Here is a 10,140-nt window from a genome sequence, read left to right as displayed (position 1 = left end):
GAGGTAGTCAATAGCAAATCAGAGCCAGTACTCATTAAGGTCCCTTCCAACCAAGCCATTCTATGATTCCATCCAGGTTTATTGTATTGCAGTCTTCAAATCAGGACTATAGGAGGAAAGTTATCTGCATGAAAATTTTGGCTGATGGAAGAATTTAATGAAAATCCAGTCTGGACTGGGGTGGACAGGAACATGCATAAGAATAAATATTTTTTCAGTCAGATTTATTATTTTGTAATATATGTTGCCAGGCAATAAACAGCTTACAAGCATTAGCAAGGGTTCAGCCACTTTCTTTTATACCCTCAGAGTCTTATATAAAGCAAAACCAATCCCAAAATGAAGATAAGTGTTATAAAGTTTTGAGGATGCCCTAAGCTCTTAGAAGGTTGAACATTCAAAATTAAGGCTCTAAAGTAAAGTAATAAAACCTTTGTTAATTACAGAAAATCCTGAGAAGAATACATTGTGGATTTTGATTCTGGCTCATAAATCCATCAGTCTTCACTATCCTCTATTACCAAAGCAGGCTTTCTTCATACTAGGCCTGGAGAAATTATTCCCAGTGACAGAAATTTTCTCTGAAGGGAAGACTCACATATCAAAAAGCTGTTTCTGAGCATATGGAAATTGTATTCCTCTGCAAAGAAGGAAATCTTACTTAGACATGATGAGATTTACAGTTGAGTTTAGGAGATCTTCAGCCAGAGAGAAAAAAAACAGAAACCCAAGACATGCTTATCCCTGGTGGCGGAGCCACTTCCCAATTCCTTTGTTTGGCCTTAGCTCATGAAGAAAGGAAAAAATGAGAAGGATCCATCACCCTGAATTTGTGGCAAGTATAATCAGCCCCTTGAAGATACTATATAGAAGTACAGGAGGCTGATCATCTCTGCTTTTACCAGAGGTTTGAGCAAGGCTCAAATTTTGAGGAGGCAGGACTAGAGTTGTGACAGAAGAGTCTTATAGCTACGAGTCGCAGCTACAAAACAGAAAACGGAGGGAGGAAAGGCCACAACAGAGGAAAAGCTGTCAGAAAAACTAGTTGTGTGACTTTGGAAACGAGACTGAGGACATGGGAGAGAAAAGAAGGATGTCAGAGAAATGAAAGTTGTATTGCAGGGACAGTGATAACAGCAGTGTGTGGAGGAGAGTGTGAGGGCTTGTTTTCTGTCACCTCCACAAATTTGGAGTTGGGAGATGGTCAAAGATAAGAGACCCCTGTTTCCAAACCAACTCTAAGTCAGAGTCAGGGCCAAGTGATGGATAACAGTTTATGTGTACGTTTTCTTTCCCAAACTTTCTGTTTGCAATTCAAGGAGAAATATAAGGGTTTCAATGTCTTTGCACTGCTCTGTAATACATAGATGTTCTCCTCTTAAACAAACAAACCCACTATTGTCCTACTGTAATGCTAAATCTGCCTGAAACCCTCTACAGGTGTGGTTCACTGCCCCATATCTCTGAGTGGGGTCGCATTCCTAGTGGAAAAAGAAAAGACAGGAATGTAGTAAAATGGTATCCATTATGCAGTTGAATTTTAGTTTCATTTTACAGCTTTGGATTTGCTCTAGCTAATAAGCTTCTTCTAGCCAAAACAAGAATGCTCCCTCTGTTCATCAGAGATAGTGCTAAAATTCATTAGCCCAAGACATTCTAGCTGCCTGTGCATCAGTATCCTTTCTCAGTGCTTGCTTGTGATGGGAACTGTTCCTTGTGTTTTGCAGGTATAGCATCTGAGCGCTCTTCTTCCTGTGCTCGCCCTGGTCCTGATTTCTCTCCCATTCTCTTGTGAGACTTGCTCTTCCTCAGATGCAGTCTCTCTCTTCTCTCCTTCATGCCTTCAGGTTGCTAAAAGGCAGGATAAAAATAAAAGAGAATTTAGTGACTCTTACATGATCAACAAAATCTGATAAAGATATTTCAGTAGTAATGTGTAGTGAAATACTCTATTTACCAACCTCAGACAGATCAGCTTTAACACAATGGGCTCAAACTCATGGCCTCAGCCAGAAACCCTAATACTCAGCAAGGGGCAACTCTTTTGATGATACCATGTGGGAGGTAGGAGGATCATCTGCCTGGAGAGCAAGCTTGGGAGAGGAGACATGAGGGAAAAAAAGGAGGCTCTGAAATTTCATCTCAGGCTCCTTTCTTATTTCATGTGATCCATGTTTCTTCTGGTCTGTAAAGTCATATATAGGGCGGTTTGAACAATACCCGTAAGGTTCCAAAAGCATGACTCTTCATATTCTTAGAGGACTGAGCACGCAGGGACTGTGACCATGGGGACTGATCATGTAATTATGCCATTTATTGAAGAGAGAGTCTTGTTTCCTCTCTTATTGCTAAATGGAAGGTCTGCATAGAGGGATGAAGTTTACTTCTCCATTTGAAACTATCAGTGTCAAAAAAACCTGAAAAAATAAAGGATACTTCCCTTTGTTGTTATTTGAGGATAATGTCAAGTGCTATTCAAGCACAGCTTTTCAGTGGGGTGACTGAATTTGACATTGTTCTTCCAATATTAAAAGGGACTTACTGTTCAATACCCACCCCTCCACTGTGTGATACAACAGATAGGATGTATCATTATGGTAAATGTGTTAAATTGTCATAGATAAAGGTCATTATTGGGTACTCCTTCAATGCAAGCCATGCAGAGTCATGCCTCAGAAGAGACTGACAAGGAGAAGAATGAAATAGGAAAAGGATCCACACTGTCTGCATGCCCTTACAGTGAAAATATAGCAATGTCAGCTGCTGCAGTTGTGCAATGACACTGCAGTACCAAGGAGTAAAGAGAAATCCCCAAAACACCATGATGCCTGGCAGTCTTACAGATAACACGGCCTGTGGTTAAACCAGGTCAACAGAAATGAGAAAAAGACCTGGATATCACAGCAAAAGTGAAGCAGATCTGTTTTTGTTTTGCCTTGTTGCCACAGAGAGTGCAGTGTCTCATTCTGAAGATACACACTTCAGAACAAGTCTAGATGGTGACACTACATCCAAAATGCTCATACTAATGACATTAGCAGATGTTCTTGAACTACAGTAAGGATCACATCATTCAAGAAATTCTAATTGAAGCTTATTTCTGCTCCTCCCCAAGCAAAAACACAAAGATTATACAAAGGATAAGGCTGGCCTGATTTATTTATTCTATTTTATTTATTTATTTATTTCTGAAGTCTTCATAAGGTTGCTGCTAGTTGTTACCTACCAAAGAAACTGAGCGTTTGCTCTTGAAATGCAATTGCTTCTCAAAGGACTCTGCAAATTCCTGCATGGAGTTTGATCTTGTCTCTGGGCCCGAGCTATCTCCTGAAGGTGTTCTGCTTGCCTTCTTGTGGCGATGGTATTTGACATCTTGGTCTTCTTGAAATTCCTTGGAGCCCTTGAGATGACCTGAAGATGAGCCTTTGGCAGAGGCATGAAGTCTTGTTGTATGGAGGGAGGAAAGCCTGGCCTGCAAAAGAAGAGGACTTTGCTGAGTACTGAATACTAAAAGCAAAGCACGCAGGATAGATTCTACTGCAGAGTACTCTCCAAGCAGTATTGCAGAACAAATAACTTTGCCCAGACTTCTGTAACTTTCCTTATCTGTGCAGAAGAATCACACTGTCAAAGAGCTTGCTTCCTTCGGGCAGCAGCAGAATTTACTCATTCCCATTTTTGAGTATCTAAGTTTTGGCACCCAAAATAAGCATTTGAAATATGAGGTGTGCCCACTGTCGTTGAAAAGAACTGGGACACTTCATAATTCCAAACACCCAGCTGTCCCCCCTGTGAATGGGTTCTAGGCAGGGCTTTCAAACATCAGAGACCCAGCCCTTTTGTGGCCAGATGAGCGAGACACTGGGTTTGACCCACAGGTGCTCTGGGTCTTCATAGAGATTTGAGGTCATTTGAGTGTGACAGAGACCATTCCAAGCCCAGTTTTATTATATCTGCTGCCCAGCCTAAATGCAGACAAGATAGTCTACTGTACATGTTTTTTAGTGGTTTCTTGAGCATATTCGCCCTGACGTCATAAGAGATTTTCAGGGCACTAAGGGACACATCCTTAATAAAGAAGTGATAGAATTGTAGAATCACAGAATTGATAAGGTTGGAAAAAAAAGAAGCAGGCTTTTCATGCTGGCTTGATGAGAGATGTTAAATCACCAGTAAATCTACTTCTGTTGCATCTTCCAGCAAAATACCACAGCTCCAAATCTACCATGTAGGTAGATTTGCCTCCCTCATTACGAATTCCTGCATGCAGCTGTTAGCAATAACTGAGGGATTATATATCCTGCTGCTTGTTAATTTATAATTCCCATTTTCACAGACATCTGAAACTCTTTTTATTGTTGTTGTTGTTTGGGTTTTTTGTTTGTTTGTTTTTGTTTTTATAGAAGTCTTCTACCTTCTAGATGTACTTAACACCTAAGGGTCACCAGCTCATATAGTGCAAGTTCAACTTCATTTCCAGCCATAAGCTTACTCTAGCAACTAGTATTATAGACTGCTGCTGAGAGTAGTGGTAATGATTCCTGCTATGCTATTTTTACTTTGAGGCATACTGGTACAACAGTAGTCAATATGGCTGTGATTTCTGTAAGGTCATATCGTATTGTCATTTGGAAAAGCATCAAAGCAATCAGATTGTTCTTGAGGGACTGGAGTACACATGCCACATCAAGTCTGTACAAGCTGATAATCTTCTATGCCATTTTAATGGTATCAATGTATATTGTTTCCTGGAAGCACACATTCAGGTGAAATTATAGTGAAGCCTGTAGTTCAAATACTAACATAGACACTATGGTTCAGAAGATGGACAGGCCTTCCTCTGAAATGCAGATTTGTCTCAGTGAACCTAGGGTACAGCTACGCATATGACAAGGGGAAATGGCTTTAAACTGGAAAAGGACAGATTTAGACTAAACATTAGGAAGGAATTCTTTACTGTAAAGTTCGTGAGACACTGGAACAGGTTGCCCAGAGAAGTTAAGAATGCCCCCTTCCTGGAAGCATTCAGTGCCAGGCTGGATGGAGCTTTGAGCAACCTGGTCTAGTGGGAGATATCCCTGCCTATTAGCAGGGGGGTTGGAACTAGGTGATCTTAAAAGTCCCTTCCAACCCAGACCATTCTATGATTTTTTGATCTTGTAATCACATTATAGTGGCCATGCTTCTTCCTGTGGTGCACACACACATTAGCATGTTACTGTCTTATGAACACAACCTGACAGAGGACATAGGCCTTAATACAACTGCTAAGAATGAAAATTTCATGGCTTATTAGTACAAAACAGTAGTCTTCTTTTATTTAAGATAAATTCTGGCAGCGAGTTTACATAAGATCCATACGGCTTTCTTACCATTTCTTAGATATAATACATGTGTTTAATATACAGATTTGGTGCCAAATGGATTCATGGTACCACTGTAAATAAGAACAGGCCTGAGACATCTTTAACTTATGCTTCCCTTCCTGATGTCTCAGCAGCTGCTGGAAACAGAGATTCCCTCTTTATCCACGCTCTCTTGTCCACTCACCACTGCTGCCTTCCCTTGCCAAAAGTCTCTGAGCATTGCTCCAGTGTCTGTTCCCATCCTTGCCCTACTAGTTGCCTCGTGCTTACATGTGGTGCCTCTTTAACAAGCTTCCATCATCTCTGGCTTCTAGGGTCTGCCCTTGAGTAGTTCTTAAACTGGAGAAGTGGAGAGGAGGTGAAGCAAGGAAAAGGCATGGGAAGGAAGAATGGTATCTGTTCTTTGGTATCAAAATAGGGAATTTTTGAGAACTCTCAATGCTTGTTTCTCACTCCCTTTAGTAATCCCCTTTTCTGTATGAGCCTTTGGATGATGCCAGTCATGCTTAGTGTCTGTTTACATAATAGGAAGCAGATTGTTTGCTAACACAGAAAAAGCACAGAAACAAAAAATCCTCAAGAACTTGGTGCCAATATCGTTTGTCTATTCTCTTGCTCAGTTTCTGTTGGAGACAAGATAATTTCTTCCATCTTTTGGCTTTGATCTGAGAACTCACACAGCTGTCAGTGAGACAGTTAATCTTCAGAGTGTCTGTACTGCATTCATTGTTTGCTCAAGTTTACATAATGACCCCAGTTCTCTAGGAATATTTTGGAAAATCTGACATTCCAGTTCTGTCCAAGAGCATTCTTTCCTCCCCAGAAGCTTATAGCCAAGCATGAATTCCTTAAAAATGTTTCAGCCTAGGCTTCCACTGATCTACAGTAATGATATTGCAATAGATGTTTAGTCTGATTTTAGTTTAGAATAATTGTCATTACCTTCAACTGTAGTCAGAAATTCTGCTCTTACCCTTGGCTGTTTCTTATCTGCTTTTCTGTCATGAGCAGCAATGTCTACTTCAGTGTGCTCCCATATGTAGGGTTGTAAAACTCTAACCAGTGTGCCTCTGCATGCAATGCTTTCCCCACAACAAAATGCCTGGGAAGTAGGAAACAGTCCTGAGTTGAAATGATAGAGGACAACTAGAATGTATCAAGCAAAGTCATCAGCTTCAAAAAGAGAATTACTTACTGTATCTAAAATTTGCAGCATACAGCAAGTTAATTAAAGCAGTTGAAAGCAGATGACTTAGTTCTCCTCAGGCTGTTTCCATATTCACTGCAGGCCAGTGCACTTTCCAGGGGAGTGGAGGTAAGTGTTTTAATGGAGGATTCTGGACTTATTGTTTTAGCCTGTTTTGGCATGAGGATTCCTGAGGCCGGTTACATGCTCTGCCAGTGTCCCAATGAGGGATGAATATAAGTTCTGATCATGAGAATGATCAGAACAAAGGCATTTTGTGAACCGCATCTCAGTATTGTTTGTATTACAAGGTATTATAAGATCTGGGGGAAAAAGAAATAAAAATTATTGTGTCTGTGAAGAAATCACAGAAGAATTCTTCTACAAGGCTTTGTTCATATTTTGAGAGGCTCCTAAATGACAGGATGCCACAGAAATCAGCTATAATGTTTTAAGTGAGATGAGCCAAGAAGTACTTGTGTGGAGGACTATCGTGAAGGCCAGACATAATGAAGTGTACAGGGTAACTTCGACTGACTGAATGGTCATATAAAAGGTCACAGTCTTCTCTCTCTAAGCTAACTTCAGTAAAGTTCTAGCTGATTCAGGGATACAATTATCATTAGCAAAAGCACTGAAATAGCTTTTGATCAAATTGAATTTAAGAACATGCTTCAAATTAAAAGTATGTGTACACACACAAATATGCGATGAAGCTGCATTCAGCAACTTGCTGAATAGAATGCAATTTAAAGTACATTCTGATGCTTCGATCTGTATTAGGTGTAAAGAAATCATGTATGTGTAATTCTCTGAAGAACAAAATTAGAATACAGTATAATTAATAAACAAATAAATGTTAATGAATTTTGGTTTTAGGCATTCTGATGGAATTCATTAGCAAAACTCTGCCTCAGAGTCTGTTTTTCAACCTGTGACAAAAGTATATGTAATTATACTATACTAATATTTAGTAGATGTTGCTGATCAGTTTAAATGAATGGATTGTGATTACCTTTCCAACCTATTCATGCATTTAAAGATTAAGGAGGTAGATTTGTTCCACTTCGCTCCTCTTAAGCATAATTTTTGAGAAAAGAAAAAAATTTTCCTGGAGGTGTTCAAGAAACGTGTAGATGTGACAATGTGGGATGTGGTTGAATGGACATAGTGGTGATGGGCAGATGGATGGTTGGAATGGTGGTCTGTTTCTCCCTTAAAATCTTACTTCATAACACAATGAGCTTTGTTATATATTGGGTCCTTATTTTCAGGTTCAGATACTTTAAACAAGGATGGACCTTACCCTCTAGCTTTAATTCAGTTACACCAGCAAGCAGCTAAATCCCAGAGAGTAAAGCACACATCTTCCTTGAGAAGAGTGGTTGTAGAATTAGGTCAAAATCCAATGAATGTATATAGGCTTATGTGGTTTTACGTGTGAGAAAATACTCATTTAAGACAAATTTGTGCATGCCAGATATCTGAAGTGTTTTTATCTCTGTCAGGTCATGCGTACCAGACAGAAAATCATAATGCACAGCTACAATTCCAGCAGTTATTACAGCCTTCTTCTTCCATGTTTTGGTCCCATCTTTCCTCATCTTGAAGTTTGCTTATCTTCCTCTATCCCAAAGCTATCTGAGGATTCTGGCATGGAGCTGAGTTCAAGAAGCAACTGATTTCTGCCAGTAGGAAGTGAATGTAGTTGACAAGGTAAGTGAGGCATTCTCATCCCAGCGTTATCTCCAGGGTTAACTTTTGGGATGTTTGCACTTAAGATCATATGTAAGCCACATGCACATGCACACAGAAAACTGCACACAGCTCTTACCGGAAGGGAGGCTCTCCTTTCACTAAGGGATCGTGTTTGACGTTTCTTGTGGCCTCTTCCCTCTTTCTCATTCTCATCAAGCAAGCTGTGGCCCCAGAAACTGCTCATCCATCTTGCAAAGGAAATATCATCATCCTCTTCATATTCCATGTACAGACAATCCAAACTTGCAGCAGTCTCCCAGCCAGACAAGGAAAAGCAATACTGAAGGATCCCAATAAGCCAATAGCCTCACACTGTTCTGTCAACGAGAGGAAGAGGAGATGCAGTTTCAGCCACTCTTTCTGCACTTCATCCCCCAAAGCCCAACCCACTGCAGCCCTAGGCACTGTCTAAACATAAAGTCAATCCTTTCTCATCTATTTTCAACAAGGTTTCTTTTAATCTTTCCATTGCAGAGATGTTCAATATGACAGTGCCGCAGGGAGCTGATAGGAAGGGAAATATGTGCTCCATATACATTGCAGCTGAGTGCACCAGCTGTCAATCCCAATGGAGAACTGCCCATAGTAACATGCCTAGGAGGCATGTACTCTAACCCAAAGCAGGCTTGTGATTTTGAGAAGCAGAATTGACATATTGACAGTGGTCAGAAACTGGCACATCTGCCTGCAGAGGCCTAACTGACTTTGTGGAAGGCAGGACAAATAGTCCTCCTCATGCTGCCCTCCCTCCTGATCTGTGTTGACTCTACGCTTTCTTTTGGTGTTCAGGAAACATGGTCTCTCCAGGGAGAAGGCTCTCCTGAGAAATTAATTTTTGGGTTATGGCATGATGCATGAGCATGCATCATCTGCTTTTCACTAAAGTCAATTCATCTGCCATATCAGGTTTATGGTGGGCCTGGCTTCAGCTCATTGAACACAGGGCAGGAATAAGTCTGACCACAGTCTTCGTAACCAAGCACTGGGTTTGGGCTGTCTTGGCCATGTCTACACTCTAAAACAGAACAGGGCAGGGGGCTGTTCCTCACTCCTGAGTCCAAGTGGCTACACTGGACTTCTCCACTCTACACTACATTTCTGTGTTGTCAGTATCTTGTTACAACATTTGTGGCTTTTATTTTAAATTTCAAAATAGCTGATGTTGCCTGAGAACGCTGTTGTAGCACATTAGAATGTTGTTTGTAAAGCATGAAGCTGAAGAATGTTGCACTATGTGTGCTTATTGCTCTCTTCAAATACCTGGAAGGTGCTTACACTAAGCGAGAGTGGGGTTGGTCTCTTCTCACTGGTGACAGGTGACAGGACGAGAAAGGAAGGGATGCCATTCAGAGGGACCTTGACAGGCTGGAAAGCTGGGCTCGGGTGAACCTAATGAGGTTCAACACAGCAAAGTGCAAGGTTTTGCACTTGGGCCGGAAGAACCCCAGGCACCTGTACAGGCTGGGAGGAGTTGTCCTTGAGAGCAGCTCGGCAGAGAAGGACCTGGGGGTCCTGATGGACGAAAGACTCAACATGAGCCAGCAGTGCGCTCTGGCAGCCCGGAAAGCAAATGGGATCCTGGGCTCCATCAGGAGAGGGGTGGTCAGCAGGGATAGGGAGGTGATCGTCCCTCTCTACTCTGCTCTTGTGAGGCCCCATCTGGAGTACTGTGTCCAGGTGTGGAGCCCTCAGTACAAAAAAGACATGGAGATTTTGGAAAGGGTCCAGAGGAGGGCCACAAAGATGATCAGGGGGCTGGAGCACCTCCCCTATGAGGACAGGCTGAGGGAGTTGGGTTTGTTCAGCCTGGAAAAGAGAAGGTTGCGGGGT

At 41.5% G+C, this 10,140-nt stretch overlaps 1 protein-coding gene across 1 annotated transcript; it reads right to left on the bottom strand.

The window, feature by feature from the left end:
• Positions 1–240: 240 nt before the first annotated feature.
• Positions 241–8,905, bottom strand: LNP1 (leukemia NUP98 fusion partner 1). The gene is made up of 3 exons (XM_015876931.3): positions 8,387–8,905; positions 3,227–3,472; positions 241–1,851 (listed from the first exon to the last, which is right to left on the bottom strand). The coding sequence occupies exons 1-3, from the start codon at positions 8,534–8,536 to the stop codon at positions 1,672–1,674; spliced, it is 576 nt and encodes a 191-aa protein (XP_015732417.2). The 5' UTR covers positions 8,537–8,905; the 3' UTR covers positions 241–1,671.
• Positions 8,906–10,140: the final 1,235 nt, after the last annotated feature.

The sequence above is a fragment of the Coturnix japonica genome, chromosome 1, assembly GCF_054131305.1.
Source record: "Coturnix japonica strain WE chromosome 1, WE-NBRP24, whole genome shotgun sequence".
Lineage (NCBI taxonomy): Eukaryota > Metazoa > Chordata > Aves > Galliformes > Phasianidae > Coturnix > Coturnix japonica.
The sequence above is the reverse complement of the archived record's forward strand: the minus strand, read 5'-3'. Positions and strand labels throughout refer to the sequence as shown.

What these genes read in the sequence shown, in the direction of transcription:
- LNP1 (XM_015876931.3), bottom strand. Translation starts at nt 8,536, where the DNA reads ATGGAATATGAAGAGGATGATGATATTTCCTTTGCAAGATGGATGAGC. An exon ending in AAAGGAGAGCCTCCCTTCCG is followed by an intron (nt 3,473 to 8,386) that starts GTAAGAGCTGTG and finishes CTTCTTTTGCAG; the next exon opens with GCCAGGCTTTCCTCCCTCCA. An exon ending in GCAAACGCTCAGTTTCTTTG is followed by an intron (nt 1,852 to 3,226) that starts GTAGGTAACAAC and finishes CCTGCCTTTTAG; the next exon opens with CAACCTGAAGGCATGAAGGA.